This window comes from Fusarium subglutinans (genome assembly GCF_013396075.1).
Source record: "Fusarium subglutinans strain NRRL 66333 chromosome Unknown NRRL66333_c0000055, whole genome shotgun sequence".
Lineage (NCBI taxonomy): Eukaryota > Fungi > Ascomycota > Sordariomycetes > Hypocreales > Nectriaceae > Fusarium > Fusarium subglutinans.
This window is the reverse complement of record NW_023502118.1, coordinates 238,325-254,264: the sequence shown is the minus strand read 5'-3', so window position 1 is coordinate 254,264 and position 15,940 is coordinate 238,325. Positions and strand designations below refer to the sequence as shown.

At 48.2% G+C, this 15,940-nt stretch overlaps 4 protein-coding genes across 4 annotated transcripts; 3 read left to right on the top strand and 1 right to left on the bottom strand.

Annotated features, from left to right (window-relative positions):
- Positions 1-1,114: 1,114 nt before the first annotated feature.
- On the top strand, positions 1,115-3,835 carry FSUBG_5600 (ribonucleases P MRP subunit POP1; the record flags this gene model as incomplete). The annotated part of the gene is made up of 2 exons (XM_036683715.1): positions 1,115-2,342; positions 2,397-3,835. 2 exons carry the CDS (start codon positions 1,115-1,117, stop codon positions 3,833-3,835), a joined length of 2,667 nt encoding a protein of 888 aa, XP_036538942.1.
- Positions 3,836-4,203: 368 nt separating this feature from the next.
- On the top strand, positions 4,204-4,734 carry FSUBG_5599 (glutathione-dependent formaldehyde-activating; the record flags this gene model as incomplete). The annotated part of the gene is made up of 1 exon (XM_036683712.1): positions 4,204-4,734. One exon carries the CDS (start codon positions 4,204-4,206, stop codon positions 4,732-4,734), a length of 531 nt encoding a protein of 176 aa, XP_036538941.1.
- A 261-nt stretch (positions 4,735-4,995) lies between these two features.
- On the bottom strand, positions 4,996-6,070 carry FSUBG_5598 (ell-associated factor; the record flags this gene model as incomplete). The annotated part of the gene is made up of 2 exons (XM_036683711.1): positions 4,996-5,906; positions 5,962-6,070. The coding sequence occupies 2 exons, from the start codon at positions 6,068-6,070 to the stop codon at positions 4,996-4,998; spliced, it is 1,020 nt and encodes a 339-aa protein (XP_036538940.1).
- Positions 6,071-13,600: 7,530 nt separating this feature from the next.
- Positions 13,601-15,801, top strand: FSUBG_5597 (ariadne-2; the record flags this gene model as incomplete). Its single annotated transcript, XM_036683710.1, has 2 exons — positions 13,601-14,220; positions 14,289-15,801. The coding sequence occupies 2 exons, from the start codon at positions 13,601-13,603 to the stop codon at positions 15,799-15,801; spliced, it is 2,133 nt and encodes a 710-aa protein (XP_036538939.1).
- Between the last annotated feature and the right edge of the window lie 139 nt (positions 15,802-15,940).

The following is a 15,940-nucleotide window of genomic DNA, read 5'->3' as shown; positions in this document are numbered from 1 at the left end:
TGTGATCGAATAAAACTGAGAGGTCAGACATGTAATATAGAAGCGGCCCTGCAAAAAGGGGGACGATCGCCGTTGAGTCCTGATCTCTTTCTTTGTCAAAATCATCTACTCTCGAGAATGTGTGACTATTTCTTTGTATGGGCTCCCTCGTTACTTGAGTTAGTGCAGTGAAGGAAGCCTCTTGCTAACCGCCAATGCAAGGTCGAGTTTCGGTGCCAACATCATGCTTGGATTGTTCGAAAGTGGTGCCCAAAATACGAAAGATCACAACGACCATGTACGCCTAATGTTGTTGATCCCCCGGAATTTTGGTATGTTCTCCGTCATTACATCGATCTGTGTCAGATGCATTGAGACACTAATAAGCTGATCGGGTTCTAGGGGCCATAAGATGTGTTCCAAATGCCAACCTCCAGGACAATTGGCAGAAGCAGTGAGGAGACATTACAGTGTTACGGGATAGAGCCAGAATAGACGATTCGGGGAAGCTCAGTGGCCTCATCATCACGTTTTGATCAAAAATCACTTTCTCGTCGCGGCTTGGTAACCAAGTAGACCCCAAATATCTGATCGTCTCAGCTTGGCAACATCTAGGACGATTATCTGGCGAATGGCGCAAACTTGATGGATTATTATACCCTTACTAGAGGCGTTCATATGTTATTTCGATGTCAATGTTGGATAATTCAATACTGAAACCAAATTACTGATTTCATTAACGATGTGCAAATGTGTCAAAGCGCATGTTGGACGTGTTCGTCCTATGTAAATAAAGGTTCCTTAGCTTGGTGGCTAGCTCTGAAGAACTGTCCTGGCTTGGGAAATAAAATCGCGTGGCTTCCAACTGATCTATTTTTTGCAGAGAAAAAAAAAATTAAATAAATAGCAAAATTAATCGACTGACTCGCCCTCTTCTGTCAAAACAAGCCTCCCTAAGTACCTACTAGGTAGGTATTCACATGTCATGATGGCGGTTCTGAAATGATGACTTCCATTTAGGGTCCGTCAAAGCTTATCGATAAAGCTTTTATTTTCTTTCCATCGCGTTTCGACGTTTACATTCAAGATGACCAAGAACTCCCAAGATTGATATCTTGACAACAAATATCTCACCATGGCTCCGGGATCTTCTACCGGAGCCCAATCTGGGCCGGACAGCAGAAAGCGAAAGGCCGACACATCGGCATCGAATGGCCGTAGGGAGAAGCGCTCTGTGGTTCATTCTGCGCGCAGCATCCCTGCACAGCCCGCCGAAGCTGCACTCAAAGATGGCGAACTTGATCTCCAGGCTTTTGTGGCTGCCCACGAGTTCGAGGTTCGCGCACTTGAGCAGAGCATGGCCACATCGAAAGCTGTTGCTACCAGTCGCGCCTTTCAGAAGGTACCAAGAGGCTTACGCCGCCGCACGGCGAGTCACAACCCCAAACGGGTGCCTCGCCGACTGCGAAAGCGAGCTTTCAAAGAAATGAAAGACGACAACACTCCGGTTGTCGAAGCCAGAAGGAGGAAACCCAGAACAACGCGAGCGAAAATAAGATCCGAAACAGCACGAAAGTTGGGAATATTGGCAGCGAGGAAACGCAAGGCTAGCCAGGCGAAGGCGAAGGCGAAGCAGGATGGAGATGTCAGTAAAGACAAAGCATTAGCTGTAATAGGAAGACCACCGAGACCAAAACTTCGACGAAACGAGCTCAACGAGCCTCCAAAGCCAAAGTCCAAGTTCCGCAAGCGTCAACTGAACAAAACATGGTTACCAACTCACTCATGGCATGCCAAAAGAGCACGCATGACTGATCCGTTGGAGCCTTTATGGCGGTTCGCTATCCCATTAACACCAAACGAAAAGATATACCGACCTACACATCGAGCTCAGGGCGATAGAGGCGCAGTTGTATGGGAGATGAGCTACATGAGCACAATTGGACTTTACGGTAAACGCGCTGGCATAGAACGTGTATTGAAGCGGATAGGGGTTGTTCAGGATTCGTGTTGGAATGACAGGGGAAAGAAGTGGAGGATCGGAACCCGCTCGTGGACCGGTGTTCTAACTCGGACAGTTCAAACGGGAGAGCAGAATCAAGTCGACCGAAAGATGATCGGACCATGTACTATCTTATGGAACCCCGAACCACCGACGCAAGAAGACAAGCAAGAGCTCAAACAAGAATCGAGACAGGTTTTCTTGAGGATCCACCCATCAGCCTTCCTCGAACTGTTTAACGAGTTACTATCTTTAATAAAGCAGGAAAACCCTCGGCTTTACATCGAAGATCTCCGGTTTGAGATTGGAAGCTTAGACTTGACAGGACCGGGATCTACAGAAGCTCTGCTAGCTATATTACGTACTTATCCGATAAAGGACAAGACGAAGACAGATCATACTGAACTTTTTCAAGGGCTGGCCGGGTTGACAAATGCGGCCACTCTCCCTGCTGGCGCAGTGTTAGGGTTCTCGGTGCAGGATCCCCGTCTTCAATATCCTCCAATTCGCCTTGAGGTTCCCGAAGACCCAGAGTCACAACTTCAACTCCTCGAAAGGATAACGCCGTGGCTGGCCGAGGATGGTTTGAACCCGTATGCCTTATTCGATCGCGACACTCGCCATGCCGCGTCCTGCTTCCCTTCACAAAAACAAATCGATAGACGACGAGCAAAAAATGCTCCCGGAACCACCTTGAAACTCACAGCAGATGATCCCCCGATCCCGGTCATCCTTTTGGCTTCCCGAACGGATAGAGGCACACAGAAGCAAGGTACATGGACTCTGCTTGCACCATGGAAGTGTATACAGCATCTATGGTACTGCTTGGTGCATTATCCCCTTTCTTCAGGGGGTAACCCACGATTCGCAGGTCTGAACGAGATCCGCCAGGTTGCCTTCGAACGAGGCCAAGCTTGGTTCCCTGGGGACTATCCGGGAACCAAGGCGGGTGCTGCATGGGAGCTCGAAGAGCGTCGAAAAAGAAAAGCGGCTTGGGAGAAACGACCAAAGAGCAAGAGAACCGCATGGGAATCACTTGATCTGGGCGGTGGGAGGAAGGGCGAGATTGGCGATGGCTTCGCTAGCGATTTTGAGCTGTTGTTCAATGCAGCAGGTTCACAAACTAGCGATGAGAACAATACTGAGGGCGCGATGGACGTGGACCAGGACGAAAATCCAGCTTCAACACAAGTATCGAAGCAACAAGAGCCACGCATTTACCAGCTGCGTCAAATCACGAAAGATGTTTTTGACCAAGCCGTCACTTCTCCGTCTACCCCTTCAACAATACCGATAAACGCTCTTCTTGGAGTCCGTATATCTCTAATCTCTAGGGGCGTTGTCACACCCTGTGCTCGCATCTACCGCCTTCCATCTCGTCCTACCACAGCTCCACAGTCCTCTGAAGCCGAAGTCCCTGCCACTATTCCCCCGGGTTCATTATCTACGCCCTCCTCGCTTCCCTACGATCTTCGGTCCCAATGGCTCTCTCAGGCCCGGCCGTCTCTGTCCACAAAGAACAAAACATCCAGAACCTCGACGCCCCGCGACTTGGAATTTCTGAAGCGTCAACTTGCTGCTGAACTTGTCTCTAAACCTGCTCCTTACCCCTTTTCGCCGGCTAATGAATCCGACATGAATGGCCATCCCCTTGTTCCTAACGCCGAAGATCTCGTTGGTTTCGTCACCGCCGGATCATTTAGTCTAAGTGAGGGGCACGGTATGGCCATTGGTTCAATCGCGATAGACAAGGTGTTAGACGATGTCAAGCAAAACGCAAAGGAAGGACGATATTGTATTGTTAGAAATGCGGGTGAGAGCGTCGGGTGGCTTGCAAAATGGGAGGCTGTCTAAATATGTTATGATTTAAACATCAACTGGCGTACTGACACAGTAGTTGAATTCTTCTTTTCGGACATCATGAGTGCGGTTGGCGAGGCATGCGTGCATTTATACCCATGCCTAAACATGATACATAGATAGGCATTAGTTTACCGGCCATGAGAATTAATAGCGCCAGGAGTTCTGAATTTATGGATGTTCATTAAACAGGGAAGCGAAAGGCGCCATTGACATTCTTGCCGCGGGCAAAGTGTCTTGATGAGGGGTCGCGCCCTTCAACACTATGCAATATAACACTCAAGCTTCTTCCTTGTCTCAATGCTTTTTAATATCAAACATTTCGGTCTCGTTGCCACTATCACTCGTATCAAAGTAACTCAATGGCCTCAGAAGAATACCCTGCAAGCGTCTCTGGCGGATGTCTCTGTGGCTCAGTTCGCTACAGGCTGACATTTCCATCTGGCCATGACTGGAAGAGAAGCGTACGACTCACTTCCCGTTTCTCAGATCTCATTGAACTAACCATCACTTGGCAGTGCTCAACCTGCCAATGCTCCCAGTGCCGTAAGAATGGCGGCTCTCTCATTGCATGGCTTCATTCAGTCCCTGCTTCCAGCGTAGAGTTCACCTCTCAGACGACGCTATCGCGATACCACGCCTCACCGGAAGCCGCACGAGGCTTCTGTACCAGTTGCGGCAGCTGGCTCTTCTGGCGCTATGAAAACTCCGAAAAGATCAGCATGTCTGTTGGAACATTTGACAAAGACGACCTGAAAACCTGGGGCCGGCAACTATCCTATTCGGAGGTCCATCTTTGGTCCGAGGATGTGATCGAGGGTATCACGGATCACCTGCCAGGAGAGAAATGGAAGTATGATAATGAAGGAGAAGGGGCTGAGAGGATAGCATGAGGGGCACCATAAGCACGTTGTTTTCTATGTGAATATATATTTCATCGTGTGTTTGTTTTACGATAGTATAGCCGGAAATGGTTCCAGGAGTCGTACTGGAAGTGGCAGTGATGTCGTCTAGTATTCCTTTGAAAATGGCTCTTTTCCAACGCCTGGTTAACAGCATAACCACTGTCTCTGGCAGTATCTGCGCAGTAGATCCCGTAGAAACGCCGCATATAAACACGAAATAATCGAAAGGCGCAATAAACCCAAACCTTTTTAGTCCTCTTCACTAATCTCACTTTCATCGCCATCAGGGCTTTCTTGTTGGCTGTTCTCCAGATTTTCGAACGCGTCCTCGAGTTCTTTGGCGAGATCGACTTCTAATCCTTCCTCCCCTTCCTCTTCCCCGTCTACATCCATAGGATCGGGCCCAGTCTCATATTGGCTACGGTTGTTGACAGGGCTGGGCAGCTTGAACTCAAAGTCTGGATCATCATCTTCCTCGCCGTCGGCATCATCACCTTCAGACTCGCGCTGATCCATGAATTCATCAAAGCGGCGCACAGACGGGAAAGCAGGCGAGAAGTCAGTCCTACGCGCTGTGTTGGTGTCGGCACCAGGATACTCGACAAGAAGGCCACCATCGTCATCATCCTCATCCTCGTCCTCTTCTTCGGGGGCTGGTGTACGCTTCTTGGGCTCCGCAGGTTTTGATTGTTCATTAGATTGAGGTACTGGTAGCGAGAGCTCGATATTCTTGGGGGCCTGCTTCTTCTCGGGCTTGCGCTTGACATCTCTCTTCTGTATGGAGGATTTGGCGCGTGCTTTGGCATTGGATTTGTCGGAGGCACTCTTTTCAACCTTTGTGTTTGTTTTTGATGCGCTGTTTGATGTGCTGTTGATGTGAGGATATTGTCGACGGAGACTGTCAGCATCGGCGTTACCAGGCAGTCGAGTGACGTTCATGTTGAAGGTAGAGTCGACAAGATCGAGGATAAAGGCCTCGCGGCTGGGGTCGAAATAAAGAACATATTGGCCACTATCTTTATTCCTCGTCCCTGTGAACGCATACTTTGCGTCGTTATCGGTATATGTGAGGTCGTAGGATGCCGTCTTCCCAGGGATAGAGGGTTTTATGCGAGCTAAGTTGGGGGCTGACTCTGACGATAGTGTCGGCTTGTGATTGTCTTGGAGTATGTAAGTATCATGGCACATCGAACTTGGAGGTTGAGAAAAACCTACACTTGATGCCGGTGAAGATCTCGTTTGATGTCTTGCCTAAGAGAGCATCTCCGAGGATGACGGGATAGTTGCCCGTCTTTGTCGGATCGATCAGGCCAGCCGCTGCCATAGTTTGATGCGCGACAGGGCGTGTAGCAAGGCGTTAGAAAGTGAGGGTATAATACTGGCGTTGGAAGGTAAAGAGTGTAGCAATGCGATATATTATCCCTGGAGGATATCCAAAATGTTATTGTCTCGAGTTCTTCGATTCAAATTGACGCGCGGGTTGAGGAAAGGGAAGTCCGGAGGAGGGTCTAGAGTCTAGAGCCCGAGAAGATGGGGCCGAGTGGACGGGGGTTCAAAGTGGGGAGACGCCAGCAGGGGAGTAGGCCAACAGGGTAATAAGAGGAGCAAGTGTACGGAGTAATGTCGTTCGGACCTATTTTATCAACATCGGCGATAAAACCACGATATTGTACTGTCTATAATATCCAGCAATTTCAGAGTTGAGATAGGAAATCGCAAAGACAAAGGCGAATATTGTATGCTTTCAGCAAATCATTTGTTTTGCACTAGGATCCAATGCTTTGATCAGTTGTCACGAGCTGACTTCCATTAATAGACTGACTCACTGTTTTGTTGTAGCCTGCTGAGGCAGTGAACCAGCTTGAACAAAGGAACTCACCAAGTTCCCGATTCAGAGCAACAGGGAACAAAGCACTTTCAAGTCCATTTTCAAAGCTCATGTGATAAGCCTTGCCAACAAGCCTGTTAATCAGCCTATCCTGTTTTACTAAATCCTATTATACGATGCCAAACTCCGTGCCTCCGAAGAATGGCCTTGAAACCTTAACAACTGGTTCTTAGTAGGACATAACAGTGCCGCTTTAGTTTTCAGAATCTACTGCATTGAATTTGGCTGCCTCTTGGCCTCATACGGCCTACTCAAGATCCATAGCCTTCTTTTTGTCCTATTCAAACCTACGGCTCTCTCCGACCATCGTCAACAGCTATCTGGCTCTGTCGCTACTCTGGTTTGATCTTTCGGATCTTCTGGTTCGTGCTGTCCATAATAAAGGGCTTCTCTCCAAACGAGGTTATAGAAATCGTATACGTCACTCAGAATGGTATGCTTACGTCTAATAAGAGTTCTTGACGGGCTATGAAAGGGGTGTGATGACTCATAGACGTGACAGAGATGGTTTTCCCATACTTGCAAGAACATTGGAATATAGCTCTATCTTCAACTTACAAAGTGTAGATGTCCTGCTATCCAACTATCATACATCATACATCATACCCATCATCTATTGTCTAAAACAAAAAGTTTTGAAAACACGGCAGATGGATCGCCAGTAGACTGTGCTGGCTTCACCAAGAATGGGATGTTTTCAGTATGCTTTTTTTTTCTTTTACGTGGTATTTCCTGTTCGCCATGGTATCAGAAAGTAATACGGATATGTCATAACGATGATACCGAGATGTCTTTACAATCAAGCCAATCTCCTCGGTGAAATATCACAGACTGTAGCAAGCAGTTAAACGCCGATGGACAGGCTTCCAACGCAGTTCGACTACTGGGCAGGAGAACATTCGAGGCAGAATCTAGCAACATTTGAGCTACGAATAGATCTATCTCCATTCAAAAAGCAAACTAAACTCATACCAAACTTATCAGAGTATTATGATACCTTAGGATAAGAGTCTCAAGATTTCTTCTAGATCATGGCCGAGTACGGGATCCTTAGGCTACCCAATGTTTACAACCAAGCCTTGGAGTCGGACATAGCTCCGGATTACCACACAAGGTAGATATGTGATGCTGTGATAAGGTTGTGGGGGGTTCAAATGAGGCTTCAGCCTCCCAATATACGAACAAGATACTCATCGCCCTCACTGTTGCCTAGGAAATATATGATGCACAGGGATATAATATCTGGTCTATTGGGAATCGAATATTTATTTATATACAAACTCTTTGAGTTTTAGTAAGAACGTCTGACTCCACTAGCCTTACTACTGATATGGGTCTTGGGTGATAAGGTAAGCATCCAACTTGTGTGAAGCTGGAGTCAAGGCAATATGGCGATGCCGTCTTGCCTGGGAAATGCTTGAGACCTGTTAGAATCTGGGCCTGAAACTGCATAGCCTGGGCTCCAGTATTTACACAAAGGTAGGTATTTGGCAAACATCCAAACTCCAAGTGCCAATGTTCGTATGGCTGTTTTGGCTAAATGATTTAATTTTGATAGATCTTTAGTGTGTGAGAATATCCCAAGTGCTTTGGTTTCGAAGTTTATTATGCGTGTTCCAGATCGTAATCTCGTAGTTTGTGGCTGATCTGAGAACTCATATTCGATAAAAGTCGGCGAAGTTCATATATGGCTCCATTAATTCTATATTCTTTATGCAAGGTGGCAGAGCAATGTCGGCACACCGACATTCGGCGTTTCTTTTGTTCCCTTGCCTTACTTACATCTGAGTCTTCCATACTTGATTGATTTGAAGCCATCAACTTACTCGCCACTCGGTGAGATAGATCTAGGCAACTCGGTAAAAATAGCACAGTAGCTTTTTTCCCTCCAGGCAGAATAGACTCTATTTACCTCTTATCCAATATTAACTCTCAATAAACAAGCCATTTAATATATGCTTTTATCATAAGTCAACCATTCCATATGGTGGTCATAACGTGCCTATGGTTTTTGATCTGCTAGTCTGCCTTGTCTGCCTCAATGGTGCATTGCTGAGACCCGTGTGCCAGTGACCGGCTGAGACGGATGGATAACAGACTTCCAACATCCGTTGGTGATGAGTCAAGACATCGATCAGCAACAGTGCACACCCTCATGTACCAGCTGCTCGGAACTGGCGTTGATCATAACGTCAACATCGAGCCTCAGACACGAAAATATAGATGCGTGAAGTTTTGAGATTCAACACAATCCGAATACCGTGTTCTCTTCTAAACAAACATGGATTGCTGAGCATCCGAGTGTCTTAATACGCTATAGCAAGGGGGTTAATAAGAAGTCAGCTGTCGGCGATTGGGCTTCGGGAATCGTCGATCCGACGTCGATCACTCATGCAGCCCGCTTTTGTTCAAGGAAAACTTACAAGCGACCTGTAGGTAGGGATACAACAGAACGACGAGTCTAGATTCATACAGTTGAAAAGACGGCGAACTCATAGCGCTTCGTTTCAAGCGCGATGCTGAGTGGTCGCGAAAGGTTCTGAGGCCTGCCTCATTATAACGAAGGTGGCATTTCTTGTCTTGAACCTACCTACACAAGCCTGCCTATTCGTTGGTTTTGTGTCAAGTTTGGCAGTTAATCGTATCCGCTAGACTACCTAATACGGTGCACGCTGACACTAGAGAGTTCAGCTAAACCAGACCCAGTTCCTGGATGGTTACTTCAGCTCTTTCCTTGGTCTCGTCTCATCCTCCCTTGTAGTCCTGGCAACGTGATTGGAAAGCGAGCGTGTTTAGGCTTCACATCTCCCGCCAAGTTTTTATGACTCTAACAGCTCGACTGTGGCATTAAGTTCAAACTCGTAAGCCATTGACTAACGATAGCAGTTTTTAGCTCCCGCGAGCTTGTTCTTGGGGGCAAACTCAAGAGCGTAGCTCCCGCCAATTGACTTGTAGTGTTGACCTTCAAACGGCGTAGGCTGGTACGTATGTATGTAGAGTGGTTGCAGCTGCGGATACTGGGGGCTAATTAAGCTAACCATTAATTGTTGCCGATGCCTCGGCCGGGCGGGAAGTTTGAAGGCTGAAGCTTTGTTGAAACGAAACTCAAATGGGGTGCTAGCAGAGTCTACAGCGACACGAATGCTTTGATGGTTCGAGATGAAGAGCTTCCGATGCTTGATGAAGGGCCCCATTGAATGATTGGCAAAAGAGCACTTGTGCTAATTAGTCCTCTTGCATGCGTATCATGCACATCATCTGCAGCCGTCACTAGTCCAGGCAAAAGGGCTGAGCGAGACTTCGCGATGCAGGCGGCTGAGCTTTGAGTTGTAGAGTATTAGCACAAGTTACATTATCCTCTACTGAGCGCTTGAATTGCTGGAAGACAACACTGACAGTCTTTGATGCGAGTTCCAGACATTCATACGCATTCTCATGCCGGTTCATCATCCGCCACCTCCCTTACTGCCCCAGTCTCAGACCTCACTTGGTTATACGATACAACGGCTGAACAACAACAAACTGCGGCACGCCCTCACCGGACAACAAGAGCTGAAAACGGACCCGGATCTCATCTAAAAGTTTGCCGAAACAGCAAGACTGAACCCTTGCGTAAAGCCTATCTACTCTTTGAGGTTGTGGCCCCGAGACATGCGGGTGATCTGCCGTCAAGGGATATCAAGATCTACGTTCGTCACAAACATTTCACATTCTCATCTGACACAAAGTCAGCCATTGATCGAAAATCCCGAGATTCGTCACATTGCGGCTGCATATACACCTGCATGATGTTCACCGCTGCCTCCTCTGCGGCTCGTAAACAGGAGATTGGGTGACTTTTTGACATCCCTCGGAGCGTCGTGGTTGTACGGAACCGGCGTCGCCCAGGCCAGACAGTCAGACGGACAGTTGGGAAATGAACATGCGACGATCGTTGGTAGAAAAAGCATTTACAAGCCCCATTGGATTGCGGCGGTTGCCGTGAAGCAACTCGTCTGAGCCTGACATTGAAATTGATAATTCGCTCGCAATACCACGGCTAATATTCGACTATCCCGCGTTTCGGGGAGTAAACTGCGGAGTGATTTAATGGTTGACGAGGTGGGTCAAACTTCGCGTCGTACGTTTTATGTACCGGAGGGTTAGCTCAATAGGTAGTAGGTAATGGCAAAATGATACTATTAGCCATAGGTAATGTCGTGTCAGAGGTCATCATGAGGGAAATATCGAGTCAGGATGCCTCAATTACTTCCCTGCTTTGGCATGGATGTCGTAACTCGCTCGCAGCTTGCCTGAATGGGCGACTCGATTGGAGTTCGCGAAAGGAGTGTGTTGTAGTAGGGATCTACATATCGGCAATCCAACGGTGTCTTTGAATGTGGAATAGTTGAACGCCGCGGTATCAAATGACTTGTGCCAAAGAGAGGCCGATCGACAAGAGCGGTTTGGATGAACAATTAAGCAATTGACGTTGAAAGTCTCTACGTCATGACATGATAGGCGAGCCGATCAAGGCATTCCTACCTACCTAGTACTTACCTTGGTAGCTTGGAACTGGAGGAGTTTGGGGATACGAATGCTACTGTACGTAAGGTACCTTATACTGACTCTTGTTCGGCAGATGCAATTGTGGTCTGTTGTTTGCAAGTATCGCAGCTTGCCGGCCCTCGAGCCAGAAGATAGAGAAAGGAAAAAGAAAAGTCAAAAAAAGAAAGCAATCAAAGAGACAATGTGCATATCAACTAATAAAAATACCAACAGGAGGGGAATATGTAAGAAAGGCGCCTCGATAAACTAAACAGAGAAAATACGTAGTGGGCTTCTTGGCGATGGAGCCGTCCCGGCCGAGTGCCTCCAATTATCTCATTCGGCAGCCCCCCTGTTCAGCCTGTGGCGTCTAAGGTCGCCTGACTGCCGGGAAGACAGGAACAGAAAGGAACGGTTAGACTACAATTTCGCAAAGTTCAGATGATGAGCCTGTGAATTCGATTCAGCTGCAATTGTCCCATCCCTTGAGGTTTCAATCGATCATCTACCCAAGGTGCTTCCCTACAAGCTGTACGTGTAATTGAATACTGCCAGGGGTGATTCCTTCTGATTCATTGTCCTCCCTACATTGTTTACCGCTCTGTTCTCCATTTCTCAGGCCTGCTCTGCGTCTCCATTCCCACTTACACACATTCTTGTGATGACCCCCTTTTTCTCCAGTTATCGCAATGTATCAGTGTATGTAGGTATCTCCCTCAATTTTGAGACTCCACTATGTGTCAGAGTTCTCGCAAAGAAAGACTCGACTTCGAATGGGCCATTGATGATGTGACGATGCGGATGGCAGGCAAGGAGAGAGTCCAGGACCCTGGTCCCTCCCCCTCGAACCCCCTGTATTGTCTTCTGTCTTGCCGCCCTTGTCAGCCCGAACCCTGGCTTTGGGGGGACCCGCCCTGTGATCGTGAGCTGATGTGGCTGGATATTTGCTTCTTTGCTTGGGTCAGCTTGGCTGTGAGTGTGACGATTGCTGATTATCGATTGCTGGTGGGCATTTTGTATTACCTCGACCGCTCCCGATCACGAAGAATGAAGTGCACAAGCAGAGTCAACGGTATAGATAACAGCCGGGTTAGCATGTTAGAAGGGCTGAAATACTGTATTTTATATCAGTCAAAGAGAGGCTGAGGTAAACAGCTGGCATGTTGGTCCATAATAATATATTGTTGTTCATGTTGGTAGGTCCCTTGACGCATGAGATTTAGTTTATTCGCGGCTTTTGATGTCTTATTTCCTTATTAGCACCCTGCTTGTTTCTTTGCTTTGCTTTGCTTTACCCTGCCTTACCTTACCTTGGCTTGCCTGCTCGGCCTTGTATCTTGGATGCCCACTCTGTTCTTGTCTCTGATCTGCTCTACCTAGCGCATTGTGATTTGGCCTGAACCTTTGATATCTCTTTTCGGAACAGGTATCCCTCTAAAGTGGAGGTTCCCCCGACCTCGAAGTCCCATCCCGCTCCCACCTGTGACTTTATTAAAGTATTATTAAGGATCATATCCCGGCCTCTTTTTTTTTCTAACCTTCTCTCGGTCTCTTTGGACGTCTCTCGACCTTGTCCTTTTCGTTTGAAGCTTGCCTGTCAAAATCTTGCTACTTGTATCTGCACTCTCCCGACGACTCCATTTTCGATCCCATCCTGTCCTTGGCCACCTCCATCCTACCTGATCTTGTTCGTGATTGTCTCTGGCCCATCTTTGCGCCCACCAGCAACTTGCACTTTTATATGCGAGTACGGATTCATTATTCCTATAATTCATCGTCCTCCTCTTTCAGTGCTTTGTTTGATGATTCTTCCTTTTCATCACTTTGTATTCTTACGTGGATGCTCATCGTGGCGCATTCTCACCTTCATCGCCGTCACTCGTATCTCTCCAATCGAAATTGACCTTCAACGTTCCAAACGGCAACAATTCTCCCTCTTGGGCACTGGTATTCAGTCGAATGCGCGCGCAAGATTTGTATGCTCCAAGACTTGACTCAGATCCAAGAGAGTTGTCACTTGTCAGACATTGCCAATTCCCCAGAACCGAATCGAACCCAACAAAACCCAACCCAGCGCAAGGCAACTTGTTAGTTGGCAGCCGGATCTCCCTGGGCTTTGTGTGATTTGTTCCATCATCATCGAATCGTCAATCTAGACGGAGCCACCCAATCCCAGAAGACTTCGCCAGCATCACCCCACGCCCACGCCCTACAAGAAAGTTCAACCACACGACAACTTCACTAGGTAATCTTGATTGCTTTGCTTTTCGCTCACCTCACCTCACCTTACTCCCTCTTGGCCATCGAACATTTTCCCCCAGGACCTCGTCTCTCCTCTCAATGATGCACTGAGAAAGCGATACCCTCGGACTCGACTCGAACTGAACCTCACCGCCACATTTCCATCTCCCCTGGCTAAAGAGTCGCCGTTCCCGGAACATGATCGCTGCGTCCCTCCGTCGGAGCCCGATCATCGCTGTCGATATGGCCAACTCCACCACAACGACGCCTTTGACCACCACAACCGTTAGCACTGGCGTCAACAACGGCGCAGACACTGAGCTAAGCGACCTCGACTACTTCATCACTGTACTCCAATTGCCGCATGGTCGAACGGAGAACCAGATCGAGGATGACCTCGTCTCCAAGGCCAACGCCCTCGGTATCTCGAGTGCGCCTGTTACTGATAAGCGTATCACCTCAAGCGTCGAGTCAGCCTCAACAGTCTATAATGCTCGAACATTTTCTATGCTCTCTGCCGGATCCACAAGCACCGCCCTGACCACGCATTCATCTATCTTTGGTCCATCTACACCTGATCTGGCGCTTTCCAGTGCCCGGCAATCCAAGGATCTGAGCTTTTCCCAGTATGATCGCTATCTATCAGTGATCGACCCTCACTACAACCACTCAAAAACTACAAGGGACTCACAAACGCCCGACGCCACTGCTCAGAGTATATTCAGCGGCAAGACCAAACGCAGCCTTTTCAGCGTTAGGTCGGGCTTCAGATTACGATGGAAGAAGAAGGCATCCCCACAGCCACTTCAGGTCATATTGTGCGTCCTAAACCGGATTCCGACTAACATGGTATCACGAAACCAGAGCGTGCTGACTCTCGTCATAGGACCTGTGCGAGCTGCCGTGCGGACTTCAAGAACTCCAAATCATTACACAGCATCTCATGTGGCCACACATATTGCGATAACTGCCTAAGATCGCTCATCCACACAGCCATGTCCGACGAATCGAGCATGCCACCGAGATGCTGTGCTCAGCCATTGCCGGGATCCTTGATGAAGGATCTTCTCAGTCGCGACGCCCAACAGGAGTTTTTGAAGGCCATTATACAATACAGTACACCCTGGCAGGCAAGAATATTCTGTTCCAACCCTTCATGCGGAGGATTCATTCCACCACATCAAAAATTGGACCCAAAGTATCCTTCCACTGTCACTTGCCGCAAATGCAACACAAGAATCTGCCTTATGTGTAAACATAACGCACATCCGACAGGAAAGGACTGCCCGGAAGATTGGGAACTAGATCAGGTTATCAAGGAAGGGGGCAAAGCTGGCTGGAAACGGTGTTACAAATGCCAGAACTTGGTGCCACTTGAAGAAGCAAGTACACATATGACTTGTCAGTGCAAAGCTCAGTTCTGCTACACATGTGGAGGTGTATGGGATGCTAATGCTGGGTGCCCGAACGATTGCGATGGGGAGGAAGAGATGGACCGGAGGAGAACGGAGGAAAAGGCTCAACTAGCCAAATATGAAGACGAGAAGGCCGCACAGGAAGCAGCCGCTGCAGCGGCATCCGCCGAGCGCCTAGAAGCCGAAGAACGAACGAGAAACAAAGCTGATTTTTCCAACCTCGCCGAGATGCATCGGCAAGAACTTGGACGATTCCTCGAATTCGCTGAACAGGGTAGGGAGCACATGAGGGCTCGGTTTGTCGAGCAGAAATGTGCGATGATGAAGCGTCACGCCGAGTTTAAGGAGAGCATGAAAGAAAAACACGCGAGGGCTGTGAGCCAATTGGAGGATCGTCAGGTAGCTGCCGAGATGGACCTGAGAAACACTCTGGAAGCGAGTGAAAGAAGTGTCAGGATTCGACTGAAGCATATGGAAGCTTACTGTGATGGGTTGGGACGCAATGGTGCGAACTCAAGCCCAGGCTCGAACTCCCAACCACATCGAGTGGTTACGGAACGCGATCTTCGAGAGCTCGGGCAACAGTACAATATTCGCGATGGCATGGAAAGATCGCATCAGGCCAAAATTAATGTGATGAGGGATCGCCAGGCCAAACGCATGGAAGAACTCATCGACCGACAAGAGGCAGAGTACGAAACCTTACTCGAGCGGAATCGACAGGAGCTTGTAGAGTTGCATGCTCAGGCGGTCCTGGAGGAAGAAACACTGGCGCACACATTCACTGCACGAAAATCTAAGCTTGTGCGTCGGTGGGAACTTGCCATTGAGATCTTGCGCAAGGAGCTCGAAGACCAAGACGGTGTCAAGTACGCACCGATTCCCACACCGACGTGGCCTGAACAAACATCGCAGGTTCTTGTCAGACCAAGCCAAACGCTCGGGGAACCCCTTGCTATAGCAAGGTCTTCCTATGGCATATGACTGACTAATGGTTCTTTTGTCTTCTGAGGAAGATAATTTGCATGTCTATCCGCAGCATCACATTGACTGCCACACGACTACCTTTATGATACAACATATTCTTCGTTCCATTTCACTTCACGATCAAAAGCGAATTTGC